The sequence below is a fragment of the Physeter macrocephalus genome, chromosome 10, assembly GCF_002837175.3.
Source record: "Physeter macrocephalus isolate SW-GA chromosome 10, ASM283717v5, whole genome shotgun sequence".
Taxonomy (NCBI): domain Eukaryota; kingdom Metazoa; phylum Chordata; class Mammalia; order Artiodactyla; family Physeteridae; genus Physeter; species Physeter macrocephalus.
The window spans coordinates 27,183,462-27,207,741 of record NC_041223.1 but is presented as its reverse complement, the minus strand read 5'-3'; the positions used below and the strand labels follow the sequence as shown (position 1 = coordinate 27,207,741).

The 24,280-nt window shown below is 35.3% G+C and overlaps 1 protein-coding gene across 2 annotated transcripts in view; it reads left to right on the top strand.

Moving 5' to 3' along the window:
• PEX7 (peroxisomal biogenesis factor 7) overlaps positions 1 to 24,280 on the top strand; it is a 103,669-nt gene that overhangs the window by 26,735 nt on the left and 52,654 nt on the right. For both annotated transcript variants that reach the window (XM_055087486.1, XM_007130580.4), the window contains exons 6-8: positions 11,559 to 11,665; positions 13,353 to 13,466; positions 14,716 to 14,771. In XM_055087486.1, the coding sequence (XP_054943461.1) occupies positions 11,559 to 11,665; positions 13,353 to 13,466; positions 14,716 to 14,771 (277 nt within the window). The remainder of the gene's footprint in view (positions 1 to 11,558; positions 11,666 to 13,352; positions 13,467 to 14,715; positions 14,772 to 24,280) is intronic.

Sequence of the window (24,280 nt, the reverse complement as noted above, 5' to 3'; positions counted from 1 at the left end):
AAGAACAAAAACCCCCAAAGTCAGCAGAAGGAAAGAAATCATAAAGATCATATCAGAAATAAATGAAAAAGAAATGAAGGAAACAATATCAAAGATAAATGAAACTAAAAGCTGGTTATTTGAGAAGATAAACAAAATTGATAAACCATTAGCCAGACTCATCAAGAAAAAAAGGGAGAAGGCTCAGATCAACAGAATTAGAAATGTAAAAGGAGAAGTAACAACTGACACTGCAGAAATACAAAGGATCTTGAGAGATTACTACAAGCAACTATATGCTAATAAAGTGGACAACCTGGAAGAAATGGACAAATTCTTAGAAAAGCACAACCTTCTGAGGCTGAACCAGGAAAAACTAGAAAATATAAACAGACCAATCACAAACACTGAAATTGAAACTGTGATTAAAAATCTTCCAACAGACAAAAGCCCAGGAACAGATGGCTTCAGAGGCGAATTCTATCAAACATTTAGAGAAGCGCTGACACCTATCCTTCTCAAACTCTTCCAAAATATAGCAGAGGGAGGAACACTCCCAAACTCATTCTACGAGGCCACCATCACGCTGATGCCAAATCCAGACAAAGATGTCACAAAAAAAGAAAACCACAGGCCAGTATCACTGATGAACATAGATGCAAAAATCCTCAACAAAATACTAGCAAACAGAATCCAACAGCACATTAAAATGATCATGCACCATGGTCAAGTGGGGTTTATCCCAGGAATGCAAGGATTCTTCAATATACGCAAATCAATCAATGTGATACACCATATTAACAAGTTGAAGGATAAAAACCATGTGATCATCTCAATAGATGCAGAAGAAACTTTTGACAAAATTCAACACCAATTTATGATAAAAGCTCTCTGGAAAGTAGGCATAGAGGGAACCTACCTCAACATAATAGAGCCCATATATGACAAACCCACAGCCAACATCATTCTCAATGGTGAAAAACTGAAACCATTTCCTCTAAGATCAGGAACAAGACAAGGTTGCCCACTGTCACCGCTATTATTCAACACAGTTTTGGAAGATTTAGCCACAGCAATCAGAGAAGAAAAAGAAATAAAAAGAATCCAAATTGGAAAAGACGAAGTAAAGCTGTCACTGTTTGCAGATGACATGATACTATACATAGAGAATCCTGAAGATGCTACCAGAAAACTGCTAGAGCTAATCAATGAATTTGGTAAAGTAGCAGGATACAAAATTAATGCACAGAAATCTCTTGCATTCCTGTACACTGATGATGCAAAATCTGAAAGAGAAATTAAGGAAACACTCCCATTTACCAGTGCAACAAAAAGAATAAAACACCTAGGAATAAACCTTCCTAAGGAGACAGAAGATCTGTATGCAGAAAACTATAAGACACTGATGAAGGAAACTAAAGGTGATACAAACAGATGGAGAGATATACTGTGTTCTTGGATTGGAAGAATCAACATCGTGAAAATGACTGTACTACCTAAAGCAATCTACAGTTTCAGTGCAATCCCTATCAAACTACTACTGGCATTTTTCACAGAACTAGAACAAAAAATTTCACAGTTTGTATGGAAACACAAAAGACCCCGAATAGCCAAAGTGGTCTTGAGAAAGAAAAACAGAGCTGGAGGAATCAGGCTTCCTGATTTCAGACTATACTGCAAAGCTACAGTAATCAAGACACTATGGTACTGGCACAAAAACAGAAATATAGATCAATGGAACAGGATAGAAATACCAGAGATAAACCCACGCACATATGGTCACCGTATCTTTGATAAAGGAGGCAAAAATATACAATGGAGAAAAGACAGCCTCTTCAATAAGAGATGCTGGGAAAACTGAACAGCTACATGTCAAAGAATGAAATTAGTACACTCCCTAACACCATATACAAAAATAAACTCAAAATGGATTAAAGACCTAAATGTAAAGCCAGACACTCTAAAACTCTTAGAGGGAAACATAGTCAGAACACTCTATGACATAAATCACAGCAAGATCCTTTTTGACCCACCTCCTAGAGAAATGGAAATAAAAACAAAAGTAAACAAATGGGACTTAATGAAACTTAAAAGCTTTTGCACAGCAAAGGAAACCATAAATAAGACGAAAAGACAACCCTCAGAATGGGAGAAAATGTTTGCAAATGAAGCAACTGACAAAGGATTAATCTGCAAAAACATATAAGCAGCGTATGCAGCTCAATATCCCAAAAACAAACAACCCATTCCAAAAATGGGCAGAATACCTAAATAGACATTTCTCCAAAGAAGATACACAGATTGCCAGCAAACACATGAAAGGATGCTCAGCATCACTAATCATTAGAGAAATGCAACTCAAAACTACAATGAGGTATCACCTCACACCAGGCAGAATGGCCATCATCAAAAAATCTACAAACAATAAATGCTGGAGAGGGTGTGGAGAAAAGGGAACCCTCTTGTATTGTTGGTCGGAATGTAAAGTGATACAGCCACTATGGAGAACAGTATGGAGGTTCCTTAAAAAATTGAAAACAGAACTACCATATGACCCAGCAGTCCCACTACTGGGCATATACCCTGAGAAAACCATAATTCAAAAAGAGTCATGTACCACAATGTTCATTGCAGCATGCTAACACATATATATGGAATCTAAAAAAAAAAAAAATGTTCTGATGAACCTAAGGGCAGGACAGCAATAAAGACCCAGATGTAGAGAATGGACTTGAGGACACGGGGAGGGGGATGGGTAAGCTGGGACGAAGTGAGAGAGTAGCATTGACATATATACATTACCAAATGTAAAATAGCTAGTGGGAAGCAGCTGCATCGCACAGGGAGATCAGCTCGGTGCTGTGTTACCAGCTAGAGGGGTGGGATAGGGAGGGTGGGAGGGAGATGCAAGAGGGACAGGATATGGCGATATATGTATACATAGCTGATTCACTTTGTTATACAGCAGAAACTAACACAACATTGTAAGGCAATTATACTCCAATAAAGATGTTAAAAGTAAATAAGTCAGGCAGAATTGTATATTAGCCCTTTATTTAGGCTGAGTCACACACACTTCTTTGTATTACCTTGGCCTTTTGTGTAGCATATTATACATAATATTGACTCTGGATGTTATATATAGAATATTCAGTGTGTGAGACTGAGTAGCAGAAAAAGACTGTGTGTAGAGAGTTAGCAGTATAATTACAGAACTTAAGTATCTGTACTTTGTAAATAGATAGTATATAAAAAGAGTCTTTTATCAACAGAATGTCCATTTGCTTTAACAGAAAAAAGAGACAGTTTAATGACATTACCTTCATGTGTTATATTAGAAATGAATGTAAATTGTGGTCATACCAGCCAGCATGTCTTTGGTTGAAAGTGAAAGAAATTCTGACCCAAACTGCCTTAAGGTAGAAGATAATTTATTTGCTCACATAGTTGAAATTTCCAGAATTACACCTGGCTGTGTACACACAGCTGGATGTAGGGCTCAAAGACTGTTCTTGCTATCTCTTTTGTTCTGTGTTCTGTTAAGTTGGTTTCAGTATCTGGTACCATATGATAGCAAAATGGCAGTAGCTCTAGCCCCTGCATCCTTTCTTGTTTTTGTCCAGTAGGAGAAAGTGGGAGATTCTTTTTCAGACATCTAAAAATGTTTCATTTTCTCTCATGGGCTCTGATGGCCTGTGTGGATGTTCCTAAACTAATCACTGTGCCTGTGAGAGGAGGCTGTAATGTGTTGATGGGCTTGGGCCTGGCTCAGCTCCTGCAGTTGAGAATGGGAAATGGGAGAGAGGGTGGTACCCAGCTACATACACTGAGAATGGCAAGAGTGAATCCTGGTTAGGTGAAGAAGATGGATAGGGGGTCAATATGAACTAAATTGTCTGCACATCCAAGACTTGGAGTAAATCAGAAGGGATTTGACAAAAACCTAGCACTGGACCTGTGAGCTGTAACCTATGTTCCTTTAAAAGAACTGAATACAGTAAAGCCATTTTCTGCCAGATTTTATGATTTTGGAAACTCATTGGAAGGTTTATTTATCAACCATTTGACATTTTCCTGAAATATTTCTTCATGATGATTTTTCCAATATTTGCCTACTCAATAAAGTTGAAAAGACTTAAAGTTTTTCTTCCACTCTACAAAAGGAGGGTTTGTGGCATAGTAAAAGTTGGGGTAAGCTCTAAAGGTCTCATTGTGCCTTTGCCATTTCAAGAGAGAGAAGAAAATTTTCTTACCAAGCTGTGTACAGTGCACTGCTTTGCTTGACTTGTTTTCGTATATTTCTTATAGGGCATGTATATTCTTTGACATAGCTGAGTACCTTACACAAGCAAACACTAAAATGTTTTGATTATTATTCTATAATATATGGGAATAACCATCTTACCAGAATTTTTAAAACATATTTAAGGTTAATTTTAATTGTTGACAGGGACATTGTCAGTGAGTCAGTCAGATATTTAGTGAATGTCCACCTTTGTCTGTGCCCTGAAGATACAGTGAGTGTATAGCCCAGTGGGAAAGAGAGATGCTAAGAAAAAGCCTAGCAACAATAATGATAAGGAGCATGAAGTTCTTTGAGGAACAGGGCACAGCACAGTGGTTAGGGACATGGACTCTGCAGTCAGCCTCCCTGTGGTCAAATTCCGCTTTCACCACTGTTACGTGACTTTGGTCATGCTACTTAACTTCTGTCTCTTCATTCCTCATTTAAAAAATAAGGGTGATAATAATACCCATGTCATGGAGTTTTGATGAGGATTAAGTGAATTAGTATGAGCAAAGGGCTGAGGACAGTGCCTGGCACAGAGTAAGGGCTCTCTGAGTGGTGACTCCTATGATTAACCTGTGTGCTCAGAATTCTGTGGAAACGTTAACAAAGGATTCTTGAGCTCGTCAAAGTTGGCTGGTCAGAGAAGCTTCTCTGAGGAAATAGTGTTTAAACTGCTACCTTATGAACAAGTAAGAGTTAGGAGATGAGAAGCAGAAAGCAGAGGGAGGGGATGTGGAGAGAGCAGGGCATATCTGAGGAAGATCTGAATGGCCTTTGCATACGTATGTGCTGTAAGGATTAAGAGTCAGTGCTTATCTAGAAACTAAAACTCTGAGAATGGAGTTTTAGAGTAATTTCCTCCAGGTAGAATCTGGAATGCATGCTTGTATAATAACATACTAGTCCAGTGATCCTGAAACCTGGCCCACCATCAGAGTCATTGGGAAGCTTGAAAAAACAACAGAACTCTAGCTTTCATCTTAGTCCTACTGAATCAGATACCTCTGAGAAGTGTATGTATGTATGTATTTATTTATTTTTGGCTGCGTTGGGTCTTCCTCTCTGTGCATGGGCTTTCTTTAGTTGCAGCGAGCAGGGGCTACTCTTCTTTGCGGTGTGCGGGCTTCTCATTGCGGTGGCTTCTCTTGTTGCAGAGCACGGGCTCTAGGTGCGTGGGCTTCAGTAGTTGTAGCTCGCAGACTCAGTAGTCGTGGCGCACGGGCTTAGTTGTTCCACGGCATGTGGGATCTTCCCGGACCAGGGCTCGAACCCGCGTCCCCTGCATTAGCAGGTGGATTCTTAACCACTGCACCACCAGGGAAGCCCCAGAAGTATATTTTTTAATCACCCCAGCTGAGTCTAGTGATCAGCCTAATTTGGAAAGCACTGTACTATTCTATGGTGTCACTCTGTTTAAGATGCCTAAATAAATAGCTTATTTCTGTTGATGTGATAGAAATTGCATGTTTGTTTTAATAGAAATATACTCATCTCTTTAAAAAAAAAACCGACAGAATGGTTTCAGTGCTGAATTCAGAGAGGAAGTGGTTTCCTTAGATTGAGAACTCTTTAGTTTTTTTCCTCAGTTTTGTCGGTTATAGTTTGAATTATATTATGGTCTTTATCAATTAATTCTCTTACTTTGTCTTCTTGCTTACAGACAAGAGCTTGCTATAAAACATACTATAATCTTTGCATAAAAATAGTTTCAACTGCAGAATTCATGGTTGAGAAACCCAGTATTGTAAAATATATGTCTTCACAAATATTACAAATGGTAGAAGCTTATATGATAGGCAGTCAAGACATAGTTTTATGTTGAATCCTGTGGCACACGTATAGCTAATTATGTCTTTCAACTGCTTATAACAGTTTATATTTTAAGATAGTATATGCGAATATAGCATTTGAGTTTTTCCAAGAATCTGGTCACCTTCAAAGTTGTATGGTATTTGCAAATCTAGACCTAAATATATCATTAGCTAAGTTAAGACAGACCAAAAGGGCATATATAGAGATTTAGATCTTCCTTAGCAGAGTTCTCTAAGGACATTGGTTTTGTTTAGTTCATGAAAGTTGTATTAGTACAGAATTCATATTTCTAAATTAGATGAAAGGGAAGAATATTTGAGCTCGTTACATAAAGAGGATTAATATGAAGTAAACTTTCTTTTGAACCATGAAAACTAAATTACTGCTATTACAGACTCCATATAATTGCATAAATCATAGCCATGCCTGACTATGTGGAGTCCGGTAGTTAAAAAAAAATCATTCTACTCTAAGAAAAAAGTCATATTACATCTGATAGGCATCTGGCATTTCAAATAAATTATTTGGGCCCAATATGCATCCTTTTTCTACTCATTTCACTTCACAGTCTCAGATTCACTGTTTATACTTATTCTCCTTACCCAATTTCTTAATGCTGCAAATTGAATTAGACATAGTAGTAGCCAGCACATCCTATACCATATTATACACTTAAATTCACTGGTTCTGCTGTCAGTGGCAAGTCTGCAACTGATAAGAGAAGCTGGTACTTCAGGTGGTTCTATGGCACTATCAAGGGCCCTGATAAACGTCTGGCTGACAATGAAAGGCCAGTTGTCTGGAAAATGCAATTTAAAAAATATATAAATATAGATGTCCTGGTGGCTAAAAGAGTTGAATGAGTCCTGGTACCAGTGGGCCAGAAGGTCCCTCTCCTACCTAGAAAACAAAGTGATGAGGAGGAAGTGACGAATGTGTGCAGCAGAAGTGGAATTCTCAGCTCATTCAGAGCAGTTCTCACTTTTTTGTGCCCTTTAAATTAACTGCAAGAGGGGACAACCTAAGCCATGGTGTTTTTAAAAAGCATTGCTTGAATATGATGGTGAAGAACCAAAGATTGTCCCAGAGTAATTTGAAGTACACATATATAATGTATATTATATACATAATATAACAATACATTATATAGTACACATACAGAACAGTGCATAATCTTAAGCATGTGATGAATTTTCACAATGAACACATCTGTGTACCAGCACCCAGATCAAGAAACAGAGCATCCCAGAGGCCTCCCGCACATCCTTCCAGTCATTACCCGACCCCCCACTCGAGGGTGACTACTGAACTGCCTTGTAATAGCATAGATTAATGTTACCTGTTTTTATGTTTTCATGTCTAGTTTCTTTTGCTCAACATTATGTTTTGTGAGATTCATCCATATTTTTGCTAGAATTACTAGTTGTTTCTTAATCTCCTAGTCCACGTTTATTGTAATATTTTGGTACTTTAAAGCATTCACATACACCCATAAATATAATTATTAGGAATGTAATTATTAGGATGAACACAAGCTCATTGAACTTTAAACAAAGCTTAGTCATGGTTATAGCAGACTTTATGATTTCAGACCTGATATTACATATAAATTTTTGAAAGCTAGTATACATCATTTAGCCATTTCCTATGTTTTAGTGGAAGCCTTGTGCCAAATCGAATCTTTTTCTCTGGGGCTAGGCTTTATAGAGTTTGAAGCTTCAGGTGAATTCCATTCACTGCTTCCATGATGATAAGGGCTCGCCTTTGCCTATAGGTGAAAGAACTTGAGCAATCTTAGGTCTTTGTAGAATTTATTGAAAAGCAACCCCAGAAGGGGAAGGGATGCTTAAATGACCCCCGGACACATTCTCTGTCTCTAACCTGGACTTTTCTCTGCTTGTTGACTTGACTCTGCAGGCCAGCTTTCTCCATACAGTGAAACACATGGCCACCAGCAGCTTCTCAATTTTATAACCTGTAAATTCTACTGGGAGAGAGGGACTGCCATTATTTTTTCAGTTATACTTCAGAAAAATCCCAAGTAGATACTTTTTTTGTGTGTGTGTGTGGTACGCGGGCCTCTCACTGCTGTGGCCTCTCCCGTTGCGGAGCACAGGCTCCGGACGCGCAGGCTCAGCGGCCATGGCTCACGGGCCCAGCCGCTGACGCGCAGGCTCAGCGGCCGTGGCTCACGGGCCCAGCCGCTCCGCGGCATGTGGGATCTTCCCGGACCGGGGCACAAATCCGTGTCCCCTGCATCGGCAGGGGGACTCCCAACCACTGCGCCACCAGGGAAGCCCCAAGTAGATACTTTTGACCTGTCAGCTGTGGCAGGGGCAGAAAATGAGATAGTATGACTGGTCTTGCTTAGACCTGTCCTTGGCCAGTTGATTGTGTTGAGCCATAGGTCTTTCTAGACTCACATGGTGAAAAGAGGGTGCTGTTCCTGGAAGGGTGTTGCTGGGCAGGCCAAACTCTGGACATCCACACCACCCTGCTGTAAGCTCTGAAGGTTAGGGAAAGTCATGAAAGATCATTTAATCAAAGCTACTTAGACTTCTGAAAGAAATTCTACTGACTGGTGGCTAGACCACAGACAGTGATTATAATTAGGACCCCTGAAATTTTGGGAGCTCTAGTCTGTACCAATTCTGAACCATTTCCATTTGGTACTTTCCAACTCATCATTCCGTCTCATCACCACTATCCTTAGCTAGATTCAAAAACGTTAGTCACTCTCTTCTATCAGAGTGGTTTTCAACCTTTTGTAAAGTAGGAGGATGATGCTTTTTAAATTAAAAAAAATTTTAATCTCACACACAAACAATAGTACATATTTATGAATACATAAAAATGTTGTAGAAGTATTACCAAAACACAAACTACAGGGATGCACACTGAATTCAGGATTGTGGTAGCCCTGGGCAAGGAGGATGGGGAATGGGGTTGGAAATACAGTAGAGGTTTCAGCACTATCTGTTGTGTTTTGTTACTTTTACTTTTAAAATAATTGTGGGGCAAATACGACAGAATGTTATGTGTGTGTGTGTCTATTAAAATTTTCCCCAATTTATAAAATAATTAACGTATAAATTAAAAGAATAATTCCTCAAGGTTTCGCCATTGATCACGTGGCACTTCTCCTTCGACAACATTAGGGGGCAACGTTGTGTAGTTATAGTTCACACAGGCTAGGAAGCCAGACAGCCTGGGTTCTGATTCTAGCCCTGATTCCTTTGTTTCTTCTCTGCTGACTGACTTCAGCTCCATGTGCTTCAGTTTCCTCATTTGTAAATTACTACAAAAATTACTTTTTATGTTATCAAAATTTTTACCTCACTTGTTGTGATGTTTTTAAAGTTAATATATTCATCTCTGGTGTCTGTTGGGGATTGGCTCCAGGACCCTCGCAGGATATCAAAATCCCTAGATGCTCAAGTCCCTTGTATAAATTGTCATCATATTTGCATATAATCTATGCATATCCTCCTGTATACTTTAAATCATCCCCAAATTATTTAAAATGCCTAATACAATGTAAATGCTGTGTAAATAGTTGCTAGCACAGCAAATTCAAGTTTTGCTTTTTGGAAATTTCTGGAATTTTTTTTTCCTGAATATTTTTGGCCCATGATTGGTTGAATTCACAGATTTGGAACCCACGAATATGGAGGACTGACTGTACATGTAAAATGCTGCATTTGGCATATACTAAGCACTCAATAAATATTAGTTATTATTTATTCATGTTATTAATAGGGACAGGAATGACTTCTAATAATGGCTATGTTTTGTTATTTTATTTTTAAAACTTTATCTCATTTCAACTTTATAAGGCAGATTTGTTTTTGGTTTTTTTTGAAGTATAGTTGAGGTACAATGTTATATAAGTTGCAGGTGTACAATATAGTGATTCACGATTTTTAAAGGTTATACACCATTTATAATTATTATAAAATATTGGCTATATCCCCTGTGTTGTACAGTATATCCTTGTAGCTTATTTTATGCCTAATAACTTGTACCTCTTAATCCCCTACCCCTATATTGCCCCTCTGCCCTTCTCTCACCCCACTGGTAACCACTAATTTGTCCTTCACGTCTGTGGGTCTGTATAAGCCAGATATTTTATCATAGGTGAGGAAAGTAAGAATCCAAGATGTTAAGTAACTTGACTAAATGTCAACAGCTACCAAATGATTGAGCTGGATTAGAACCAAGCTCTGGAGCTCCAAAGCCCCCATTCTTAACCTCTACATTTCATTACCACCAGCAATTTAATTCTTATCTTTCTTAAACAACTTGCAAAGAAATCAGAAAAAAATGGTCTAAAACTCTTGAACTTAGGTAAATGACATATGATTTAGAATTGGGATGATAGGAAATTGTATGTAGGTAACTAAAGGAAATTTTTAAAATTTAGCATTTTTATATACCACATATTAGCATATCTACTATATGCTAGAGACCATGCTAACTATTTACAGAAACTTTATTACACTAAATTCTTTTCCCATCCTGCATGTAGGGATTCTGTTTCTTTTTTAGAAATGAGGAACCAGTCTCAGAGATATTATATAACTTGTGCAGGGTCACACAACTACCAAATGGAATCAAGACTATGCCTGCCATCACATTGTTGTTTTTTTTTTTTTCATTAAGCTGAACTGGCTTTCTCACATGATCAGTTATTGTTTGTAATTTAATTTTGATGTAAATATACATATATTCAGGGTTTTTCATCTGGTCATTTTGTTATTTCCTCATAGTTTACAAAATTGAAGGCAAACAGCCTGTAAAACATTTAATCAGGGTTGATTTTGTGCAGCTATGTGATATAAATCCTTTTTTTAGTAATTCAGAGTATTATCTGTAGTAATCAGAGTAATTCAGAGTATAATAATTCAGAGTATAATCACTTTTGTAGTAATTCAGAGTATAATGACAAATTTTCTCAACTTGTTTTTTCCAAGGTGAAAAATATACCTTTGGATGGCCCTTTAAAATGTAATAAATGTAAAAGCTAAGATTTGAAAATTATCCATTTCAACTTGGTAGATTTTGCACACATTTAACAGTAAAACTATTAGCATTTTGTTTCTTATAGAATATGCTGGTATAGGGTGCTAACTTTATTTACAAGAAACAAAGATTTTCAGGGCCTTTTCCTATCCTGAAGAAAAATGCATTGGGTTTGTGTTTAATCACTGCTATGTTTGTCTTAGTGTGAGATTTAGATTTTCCTGCTTTGAGTAGATCTAAAAACATTTTCATGGTGCCTTATTTTTTTGTAGTTCTTCACTTTTAGTAGGTCTTATGCATTATTATAGTACAAAAACAATGTATATGTGTATATGATATATAGGTGGCAGTATCCTGATAGTGAAAGTGGTGTGTTTTCCCCTGACTTGTTGTCATGGGTACCGAGTATCCAAGTGGTGTGATGGAAAGTGATCAAGTCTTCCTCTTTCACCAGGCGATCAGACTTTGAGAATTTGGGATGTGAAGACAACAGGAGTCAGAATTGTGGTTCCAGCACATCAGGCAGAAATTCTGAGTTGTGACTGGTGTAAATACAATGAGGTACCCTGTCTGGTTCTATCTTGAGCTGCTGAGCCCTTCCTAATGTTGAAATGTTTTAGATTTTATTTTATCTTTGTTTATGTGGACTTTGATAGTGTTTATGGACCATTAAGTTAAATTCAGTCCCTTTCGTTTCTAATTGATGATTGTGAGTGACCTGCATTAGCCTTAATTGGATTTAAGTGCACATAAAACAGGCTGAATAAGAAACAGAAATTCTCAAAAGTTCAGCAGTTCAGGCTTACTTGTTTATTTGGGAAACTGCTTTACAAGTTACGTAATTTTTTACTTTATTGCTCTTAACCCTGCCAATTTGTATCATCTTTTGCTTTCATTTCTTCTTCATTTTGCTGGTGGGGCTGCTGAACTATTTGTAACTTGATTTTTAATTTGACAGTCCATCAGTTTTTAGAATTTTGTTTCATCTTCTCTTATAAGCATAACCAAGCTTCATGTTTCTGTAAGATAGCAGTGTCCATTTGTAACTTTTTGCAGAGCTTCAGCTAACCATATGAGCATATGAATTAGAAATAGAAATGGATTAAATATGTGTTGATATGCTGTTTAAATATATTTATGTACCTGAAGTAGTCTGTTGAGTATGACAAATAAGTATAACATATGCCTTGTTTTTCCCACTTTTAAAGTAAACAGTGAAGGTTAAGAGAACATTGTATCGGCTGAGTTCTTTAAATAGAAACAAAATAGATTTAAAAAATATAGAACATATGCAAAATAATACTTGATTTTATAAAATTTTCAGTGCTGATGACTACAGTTCAAATCTCTCTCATGAATTTTCCAAATAGGAAAATGAAATTGTGGACTGTGTGTTATACTTTTGGGAATTCTAAAAAAGTTGCTGATATATACTTGAGAGTAGTTTAAAAATTTTTTAAAAAATCATTGCAGCTTTTTTTCAGATGAGCTTATATTGAAGCCGATAACATTCAGACAATGGATTACTGCCCTGATTGATGTGGAATGGGGCTGAGTGTGGGCGCAGCTCTTAGCCTCTTCAGCCATGAGCTCTGGGTTCACCTAGGGTCTAGATAGCAGAATTTATAAAACCTGACTAGATAGGAGACTTACCACTTTCTGCATAAATTCTCAGATAGTGTTACATATTATATTAAGACATGGCCCATGAGAGTTGAGAGCAGTGATTGATTTAGAATTAGACAAACATAAAAATTTAATTTATACTTTGCACTTTCAAATATTTGTAAATTAGCAGGCCTCTTGCCTTTTAATACTTGGTAGGAACCTCAGAGGATGCTGAAAAGAAGGGTGGGCTCATTTGTCACCTATAATTTTTAAAATCTTATGTTCTTATTAATATTCCTAAAATTAGATTGGAAGATCTACAATGCTGTTTGAGACTATGCCTTTTTCTGTTGTGTATAGTGTTCCATCATATGCCTAAAGCATATTGAGTTCCTTTTCTCTCAAGTCCTACTAATTTTTGCTTTTTGATGTATATTTTGACTCCTTTTAATTTTTTTATTTTTTAATTGTTTTATTTTTTTTTTGACTCCTTTTTATAATGTTATATAACTTTTCAAGAATGACTCCTGGGATCAGATTAAATAAATACCAGAAAATAGACACTGTTTCTAGTAGGAAAGCTTGGGTACTGCTTGATTGCAAAGATGTCACACTTTACTTTTCCCTGAATTGTTTTCAGAATTTGCTGGTGACAGGGGCAGTTGATTGTAGTTTGAGAGGCTGGGACTTGAGGAATGTACGAGAACCAGTATTTGAACTTCTTGGTCACACCTATGCTATTAGGAGAGTGAAAGTAAGTTTTTATCTTTTCTTTTTATACATAGAACAAAAATATAAATATATTTAATGAAGTATATATAAAAGGTGTTTAGGGGATGGGGTTATTGATTCTTTTTTATGCATGTTTTTGTTATCCAATGAATGATAATGAATATTGAAAGCTAAAATTGGGTAAAATACTGGAATAATTATTGAATGAATTGTAATAATATAGTCAAGCAGTACTTAGGATTAAATAAAAATGTTTTTTTCATTCTGTCATCCCCATTCTACTATTCCTTTTTATATTTTTTAACTATAGTAAATTACTTTTAGTATTATATTCTTTACAATTTTTCATTCATTGGGAAGATTTCTTTATTTTGTTTAAACTTGCACAGAGAGAGAGTTAATTCTTTATTTTCCCTAACATGATTGTATATATGAATGTTCTCAGAAGTTTAGGGTATAGACAGTTTTCCACTTTGTAAACAGCAGAGGATGAGGTAACTTTTTTCTGCTGATCCCCTCAAATTTGTCAGGTATAAGGTGACTTAAGTTAGTTTCCCAGCTTTTATTTAGGTAAATTTTGCTAAGTCACTGTGGAAAACATCTTATTAAGGGACATTTCCCAATTTCATTCTTTGTTTTTTACATTAAGGATAAAAAGGTACCTTTTTGATCTTTTCATTAAGATAATTATGTTATTCCTATTTAAAAAATTCTAAATTGTAGTTAATATTTTAAATTTTACTGGTTACAACTCAACACATGAGACACAGTGCCCTGATTTTTTTTCATGGCGCACAGGTTTTAGTAGTTAAAAAATATTTTCTATATATATTTCACAGTGCTTCTGAGAATGAAATAGGGTAATGTAGTGAAAGTATTTTGCAAACTATGAAGAGCATTCAAATGTAATTATATTATGTGTATATAACTATTAAAGTACTGGTAAGAAAAACATGGAAGAAATAAAATTGCAATGGGCAGCCTGGTAAAACATGTTCATTACTAAATATTACTTGTCTTTAAATTTGCAGTTTTTTGACCTTGATATCATTTTCATTAGATGTGATATACAAATAACATAAAAATTATTTTAAAACTTTTAACATTTAAATGTTTATTTGATACTTGTGCTAATAGCAATCATAATATGTATTCACAAAATTGGTTAAGTTAGATGAACTTTATTATAATGTTCATGGGAATGACCTTATGAAGTAGCATGGTATAATTACAGTTAACTTCAAAAAGGGTTTTTTGTGTTTTTTTTGTAGTTTTCACCATTTCATGCTTCCGTGTTGGCCTCTTGCTCCTATGATTTTACTGTAAGGTACAGTGGCTTTTGACATGTTTCATTATGAAATATCCAGTACCATTTGCATCTTTGCAGCTTTTCTGAAGGGTAATATGTTATTTTACTAATATAAAAATAATCTGAGCTGGGCACATAAGAATATTTGCCACTGAGATTAATATTATATTTTTCTGTTTTTATGATCTGGCCACATATATGAGTAAATTCTTTACTATTTAAAGGTTAGCTTGATTGCTCTGTTTAAGAGCCTTTTTTCCTGGCAGTTGTTCCTCGTAATATCTTCCTATGCTATAAATTGAATAGCCAGTATCTTTTAAATTTAAATTTTAAAAATTATGAAATTTTATTTCTTCAGTCTAATTATGTGACTCCTAAGGCTCAGATTGTTATATATGAAAAAGATCAGCATGAGTGTATGTATGTTTGTGAATATATATATATGACTGTGTATGTATGTGTATGCACATGTGTATCTGTGTATTAATATGTGTATGTGTATCTCTAATCATACCCCCAGTTCTGATCCCACACCACGCAGGGTTCATTCTACTTTTTCTCCTTTTCCAGATTTAAAACTCCTGATTCTTATTATTCACAATATATTTACCTATTTGCTACCCTAGAATTCTCGGGAAAGTATTTTAGAAATCACTGTATATCAGTTCATAGAGATCTTTTTCATTCTGCATAATACTCCATTATGTAGAAGTACTATAGTTTATTCAACTAGTCTCCTACATATGGGCATTTAGCTTGTTACAAATATTTTATAAATAAACAGTGCCACAATGAATAATAACCTTGTAAGTACATTCATTCACATCACTAGAGAATTAGCTTCAGAATATATTCCCAGATGTGGGATTGCTGGATTAAAAGGTAAACATACATATGTAGTTTTGTTAGATATTACCAAATTCCTGTCCAGAAGGAATATACCAGTTTCCATTCCAAGCAGCAGTGTTTGAGACTCCCTGTTTCTCTACCATCTAAAGATCGTTGATTCTTTTTTAAAAATTAATTAATTAATTAATTTTATTTTTGGCTGTGTTGGGTCCTCGTCGCTGCGCGTGGGCTTTCTTTTAGTTGCGGCGAGTAGGGGCTACTCTTCGTTGCGGTGCATGGGCTTCTCATTGTGGTGGCTTCTCTTGTTGCGGAGCACAGGCTCTTGCCACGCAGACTTCAGTAGTTGTGGCACGTAGGCTCTAGAGCTCAGGCTCAGAAGTTGTGGTGCACAGGCTTAGTTGCTCTGTGGCATGTGGGATCTTCCCAGAGCAGGGCTCGAACCCGTGACCCCTGCATTGGCAGGCAGATTCTTAACCATTGTGCCACCAGAGAAGTCCCAAGATCATTGATTCTTTAGGGGTTTCCAAGTTTGTTATCATATCATCTATAAATATAGTTTTACATCTTCAATTCCAATTCGGATGCCCCTAATTGATTTATCTAATTGCATTGGCAGATACCTATATTACAGTGTTAAATAGTGTTATAGAGGATGTCTTAATTCTTGAATTAGTAAAAATGCCTCTAGTGTTTCCTTGTTAAAAGTAAGATACTTTAAGACAAAGTGTATATATTTATTTATCATGCTAAGAAAGTATGCATCAACTCCAGTTTTCTTGAGTGTTTTTTTTTTTTAGAGTCAGGAATTGATCTTAAGTTTTGTTGAAGGCTTTTTCAGCATCTATGGAGATGATCATGATTTTTTTTTGAGCTATTAATATAATGTATTATATTAATGGATTGAACCAACCTTGCATTCTTAGACTAAATCCCTCTTGTTCTTTGTGTATCGTTATCTTACTGTGGTGTTGGATTTTGTCTGCAAATATTTATTTAGAGCTTTTACATCAATATTTGAAGGTGATATTGACCTATATGTGTGTGTGTACCTCTAATCATACCCCTCATTCTGATCCCACACCACACAGGGTTCATATAGGGTTTTTTTTCTGTTTCTTTTTAAAAATTTTTGGTTTGTGTATCAATGTTTTAATTGCTTCATAAAAAAGAATTAAGAAGTTTTTCTACATTTTCTAAGCTCTGGAACAATTTGTGCAACACGGAGGGTATTTGGTTTTTGAAGCGTTGGTAGATTTTTCCCTGTGAAACCATCCGGGCATGGTTCTTTTTGTGGAGTACTTCTTGATAACTTTCTTTATTTCTTCTATGGAAATTTGTCTGTTTAAACTTTCTATCTCTAATGGGAGTTTAGGAAATTATCCTTTGCTTATAGGTTTTCACATTTATTTATACGGATGTCTGTAGAGTCATGACTTTTTAATTTCTTCTGATTCAATGGTTATTTCACTCTTGTCATTTCTGATTTTGTATATATGTGATTCCTACTTTATCTAATGGCATGTTTATTTTGTTATTTTTTCTTCAGCATACAAGATTTTGATTTATGAATGAGAACTACTGTTTTTCTATTCAGTACCTCATTAATTACTGCTTTTATCTTTATTTCCTTCTTGATACTTTCTTTTGGCTTACTTTCTTTTTCCAACTTTTGATCTGGGAATTTACTTATTTTTATTGTTTCATTTTGTTAATAAAGTGTTTAAGGCTATGAATTTTCTTCTAGTTTTCATTTCAATTGTAACTCATAAATTCTGATATATAATTTTTTTCATTATCATTAAAAAAATGTGTAACTTCTATTTGTATTTCATCTTTCTCCCAAAAGTTGTTTAGTAGGAAGTTATTTAATTTCCATATGAAAGTGCCTTTTAATTTTTAAAAATTTGTTAATAATTTCTAGTTTTATTGTGATCAGAGAACACTGTTTTTAGTCATTCTGTTTTATGGAATATGTTGATTTTTTTGTGGAGGAGAACCTAATAAATGATCAGTTTTTGTGAATGTTACATATGCGATTGAGAAGAAGGTATATTCTCTATTATCACATTGTAAAGTTAAATATATAACCATGAGCTCTACTAATTGATTATGTTATTTGGATCTTCTGTATCTTTTTTATTTTTGGTCCACTTAATCCATTTTGTACTGAGAATGGAATGTTAAAATATCCTATTATCAGTGGGCTTCTATCTATGTCTCCCTGCATCTCTTCTAGTTTTGACTTTGTAAAGCCATATGCTGTATTATTTGGTGCATAGATATTTACAATATACATTTAGTGAACTGAGACTTTAGCATCAAAGAGACTCTTTCTTTGACACAGTTAATTGCTTTTTAGTTTTAATTATGCTTTATCTCTTATTAGTATCATTGCCCCTGCTTTCATATTATTCCCATCTTCCAGGTATACCTTTTTCCATACTTTTATTTTTAGTTTTTTTGAACCATGTTGTTTCTGGTATGTCTTTCATATAGAGCATATATTTGTGTTTTGCTTGGCAAGCTAAATCAAAAATCTTTTTATTATAATATGCAAGTTTAACCTATTCATATTTCTTTATAAAAGTATGTTTGGTAGCAAGTCTGTCATATTATTTTATGTTATGATTATTATGTGTATTATGTTCTGTTCATTGTTTCTGTGTGTGGTGTATTTTTTGTTGTGCTTTGGGGGTTTTTTTTTTCTCTTTTATTAAAAAATTTATATTTAGGTAAGTTTTTTTCTTTGTTTCAGTGGTCTCCTTTGGTCTTATAAATTTTGTAATGCTTTTATTCTCTTTATTTTGTTTTATTTAAACTTAAAAAAAACCCACTCCAAACAGTTCACCCACTTCTCCTTCTCCCCATCTGCTGCCTCTGGCAACCACCAATCTTCTGTTCTATCTGTGAACTTGTTTTTTGTTTTGTTTTATTTTTGTTTTTGTTTTTTTTCATCCATGTTGTTGCAAATGGCAAAATTTCACTCTTTCATTATGACTGAATAATATTCCATTGTATACATATGCCACAATTTCTTTATCCATTCATCTGTTAATGGACACTTTGTTTGTTTCCATATTCTGACTATTGTAAATAGTGCTGCAAGGAACATGGGGATACATATCTTTTTGTGTTAATGTTTTTGTTTTCTTGAGATAAATACCCAGAAGTGGAATTGTTGGATCATATGGTATTCTATTTTAAGATTTTTGGGGAACATCTGTAGTGTTTTCCATAGTGGCCTCACCAATTTGCATTCCCATCAACAGTGCACAAGGGTTCCCTTTTTCTCCACATCCTTTCCAACACTTACTATTTCTTGTCATTTTTATAACAGCCATTGTAGTTTTGATTTGCATTTCCCTAGATTAATGATGTTGAGCAACTTTTCATGTACCTGTTGGCCGTCTCTATGTCTTCTTTGGAAAAATGTCTGTTCTGATCATCTGCCTATTATTAAAATTGGATAGTTTGGTTTTTTGCTATTGAGTTGTGTGAATTCTTTATATATTTTGAATATTAGCCCTTCATCAGATATATGATTTTTAAATATTTCCTCCCCTTCAGTAGGTCACCTTTTCATTTTGTTGTTGGTTTCCTTTACTGTGCAGAAGCTTTTCAGTTTGGTGTAGTCCTACCTGTTTCTTTTTACAATACCCGTACCATACTGTTTTAATTACCATAGCTTTGTAATACAGTTTGAAATCAGTGAGCATGATGCTTCCAGCTTTGTTCTTCTTTCTCAAGATTACTTTGGCTATTCAGGGTCTTTTGTGGTTCCATACAAATTTTAGGATTGTTTGTTTTATTCTGTGAAAAATGCCATTGGAATGGCCATCAAACTCAATAGTAAAAAAGCCAGAAGTTTTTCCTCTAAAATCAGGAACACAACAAAGGTGCCCACTCTTGCCACTTTTATTCAACATAATATTGGAAGTCCTAGTCAGAGCTATTAAGCAAGAAAAAGAAATAAAAGGCACCCAGATTGGAAAGGAAGAAGTAAAATTGTCATTATTTGCAGATGACATGATATTTTATCTAGAAAACCCTAAAGACTCCATAAAGAATCTTAGAACTAATAAATTCAGTAAAGTTGCAGGATACAAAGTCAGTACACAAAAATCTGTTGCACTTCCATATACTAATAATGAACTATCAGAAAGAGAAATTAAGAAAATAACCCCACTTACAATTGCATCAAAAAGAATAAAATACTTAGGAGTAAATTTAATATAGGAGGTGAAATACCTGTTTATTGAAAACTACAAGAAATTAATGAAAGAAATTAAAGAAGACATGAAGAAATGGAGAGATATTCTGTGCTCATGGATTGGAAGAATTACTGTTGTTAAATTGTCCATACAATCCAAAGCAATATACAGATTTAATGCTATCCTTATCATTAGTCCCATGTTTTTCAAAAAATTTAACCATTTATTATCTGGTTTGTGAGTTTTTAATGGTATTTATTTTAACTCCTACTTACTGCATGTACAATAACCGATGAGCTTATTTTACCTTCCTTTTTTTTACTCTCCCTTTTGCATCAAATTTTGAGTTGTTTTATTTATATTTTGTTAGAACATACCACATATAACATGTAATACATATCATATTATATATTATTCTTCCACTCTTGTTTCTAATTTTGTTTTCATCTTAGGTACATAACTAAATATATTAAATGCTCATCATCAATCTTTTTGGTAAAATTTCCTCATCATGTTTTAGTTTGATGAAGTTTATATTCTAGTAAATCCTTCAAGAAGGGCTCATGGGTACAAACTTCTCAGGAGCTCTCACATATTTAAAACTATTTTTCTGTAGTCTCGATGCTTGAAGGATAGCTTAGCTGAATATGAACTCCTTGATTTACATTTCTTTCCTATAGGGACTCCAATTAAACATAAATTGAATCTCTCTTACTTGTCTTCTATATCAGATACTTTCTCTCTGATACATTTTTAGTCTCATTTTCATTCCTTGGTTATTTTTCTCCTGTCTTTGTTGTCCTTATATTTTTGTGTAAATTTATTCTTTGAGCACCATGTAATTTTGTCTTCATTTCTGATATGAATTTGCCATTTTTCTTCTATTTCTTTCTTGTGTCCAGTTAGCTCTATTTCACTTTTTCCTGTTTTTGTCCACTTCTTTTCTTTGTTTTTGAATTCTTGATTGTAAGGGGAAAGCTCTATACTTCCAACACCAGATGTATGTGGAGTTTTCCCACACCAAGAAATTCTCTAATTCTCAACAGACACCAATGGTGTGTCCTACAAAGTTAACTCAATTGTAATTTTATCTACCTGGAGATAACATCAGATCCCACAGATGAAGTGCTCAGTTCCACTAGACTGTAGACTGCCCTTACTTCAGATGCAGATTGCAAGCCTAGATTGTCACCTGTACTTCTGACTGACTAGCTGTAAATTGGGGTTCCCAAGAGCCCCTCCTCAGGTTTGATAATTTGCTAGAATAGCTCACAAAGCTCAGGGAAACATTCACTATGTGTACTAGTTTATTGTAAAAGATATTATAAAGGATAAAAATGAACAGCCAGATGAAGAGGTACAGAGGGTGAGGTCTGGAAGAGTCCTGAGTGCAGGAGCTTCTGTCTCTATGGAATTGGAGTGCCCCACCCTGCCAGCACATGGGTAAGTTCACCAACCTTGAAGCTCATCAGATCTTGTTCAAGAGTTTTTAATAGAGCTTAATTTCCAGCCCTCCCTCTTTGGGAGTTCAGTGGATGGAGCTGCAAATTCCAGCCCTCTAATCACATGAGACTATGTAAGGACTCCATCCTAAATCACCTCATTAGCATAAACTCAGGTGTGTTCCAAAGGGACTCCTTATGAATAACAGAAGACATTCCTGTCATTCAGGAACTTCCAGGGGTTTTAGGAGCTCTGTGCCAGGAACTGCGGACCAAGATCAAATATATTTCTTATTATACTACACTGTTCTAGGTCAATTATTTTTCCTTCCTGTCCCCAGATGCTTGTTTAGAGATATTAATTCAGATTAGAATGTTATATTACAGTTTTTCTTACACTTTGCTATTTATTTTTTTGAGGTGGTCTTTTGCCAGGTAAAATGTTGAGTTTGTGGTATCCATTTTATTTTTATGTTTTTTTAAAAAATAGATTAAGACTTTATGTGTTTCTGCATATCCATGTACAGGATTGATGGTTTGGGATTGGTACATTTCCTTCCTTTTAATCCTCTTTTCCCTTTAAACTATTAACTTCCTAAAATAACTCCTTGTGTCCTATGTACTTTAAAATCTGTACTCTATTCTATGCTAGGCTTTTTTCAGTATTTTCACTCATAGGATGGGCTTTTTCTTTCTGGTGGTGGCTCTAAATCAGTTTTAGACCTTATCCTAGCTCTTCTCTGTTCTATTCAGTTTTTCCTAAATTGCCCTTGCTGTCCAATAAAGCTTAGATCTGGAACATGGGAGAATGCATATTGGGATTCTGGGGGATTTTTTTGTTTTGTTTTGTTTTTTTACATGTAATTACAAGTTTGGATGTGTTGAAGCCTGAGTTTTATGTAGTTTTATTTGTTCTTTTTGTTGTTCTGTATTGGTTTTTGTGAGGATACACTAAGAGGTTTGGATGTACATGGCCTCATTGCTTCAAACTACCCAGAATTCCTCTCCCCTTTACTTCTGAGTCAGTATTTGATATGGCAGAAGCTATGTAACTTTGTTAGTGTAGAATGTAATTCTAACAATAAATTACAACAATACCTTGGGAGAAATTACATGCTCTAACTTGGTTTTTTTGACTGATCCAATACCAGCAGGCAGACAAACTGGGAAGTATAATCACACTGTCTTCCAGCTCTCAATTAAAAGGGTACCATAACCAGTTTTTTTCTTTAATAGTCTGTATAAAATAGTATGGAGTGATTATAGAATTTTTAGCATGGGAGCCAAAAAATGGCAACCTGGCAGACAGGAAGAAAACTTATCAGTTGTTCACCACCCACCCCAATCTTTTCCAAAGTGCATCTCTGGAGCTAGATCATTGGCTGGAGGTTAGGGCTGTAAATATGGCTTTGAAGACCATTAACTTACTGATGGTTTGGTCCATAGGAATGCATCAATCAAAGGGCGATAAGTTTAGAGAAAGAAAAGCAAAAAAACAAAAACAAAACAAAACAAAAAAACTATCTTCGGGAGGGAATTAATGTTGGAAGAAAGAAGGGAACAGCCCCACCCAAAACAGGAGGAGACCCCAGAACATGCAGTATGTCAGAGAAAATGCCGGTGAGGATGTCAACCAGATGTGGATGGCCAGTAATGTGAGATCCTCCAGGTAGGCTGAGCAAGATGAAGAGTGAACTTGGAATCTTCTCTCTTACATAGTGTCACCTGTGGGCTCAAAAGGGATTTCCGAATATAGAATCTAGTTCTCGGATTTCAAAGTCTTTTCTGGTGTTTAAAGCTGATTGCCAAAGTCTTGACAACTGAGGTGGGAGCATTAATCTTTTGACATCTTAAATCCATTTCATTGTTCTGTTTCTAATTAAAGGGGAAAACCTAGTGACTACTTATTCTTTCTTTTCAGAATTGTCATTATGATCTTAATTCTACTGACCACTCCCTGTTTTATCTGTATACTTAAGTATCCTAAAACACCCAGTTGGGAAATGCCTTACCTTTGTTGATGTAGGTTTAACTCGGGAACATGTTCAAACTTGGCTTTTGAATGCAAACTGCAGTACTCTGAAATCTTGTAGGTACCTAACTATGCTCAGAAATCATTACAATTTTTGGCTCAGCGTCTTAATATTCCCTCCACTTTTTACTGAAGTATAGTTGATTTATAATATTAGTTTCAGGTGTACAACATAGTGATTCAGTATTTTTATAAATTTTTTTTCTCTCCACTTTTAAGAATTAGGCTTTGATTCTTTCCTGAATTCTGAGCAAGACTGGAGATTGGGGGATAGATGTTTAGTGCTTCTGGGGAGAGAGATATGGCTTAGGTCATGGTTCTGTGACATACTACAAGATCAAAAGCATCACAGCTAGATTTGTAAGCATTTGGAAAAATTGAGGTTATAATTAGGTAATATGAGATCTTAAACATAGCTGAAAAAGACTTCAAATAGGCAATTTTTCTATATAACTTAGAGTTCAGGTTTCTTTACTATGTAAAATGGAATTAGTAATATCTGTCCTCATAAGCTTGCAAGATGATCATAAGAACTGCCTAAGAGAACATACTTGAAAATACTGTGCTAATTCTTTATCTCAGTTTCCAACCTTTGCTTCTCGTCTCAAGCCGCCCCCCCAACCCTATTCCCTGCATTTTCAGCAAACAACCTTATCTCTCTCTTTAAAAAAAAATAAGTGTAGGATGCAAGCACAGATTATCTATTTTCACTGCAAGCCTGTAAACTTATTTAAATCTGTACCTATGCGTTCCTCCTCTGCTATTCAGAAGTCTCGCACATGAGTGCTCTTAACCCCATACACTTCTGTGTCCTTCAGCACTTTGTTCCATTAAATTACCTATTCTCTCTGTTATATCCTCCGTCTCCAACTCTCTACTGACTTTCTCCTCAGCCTGTAACTTCTTCCTTTATCCTGTATTTTTTTTTTTTTTTTTTTTTTTTTGCGGTACGCGGGCCTCTCACTGCCGGGGCGTCTCCCGTTGCGGCGCACA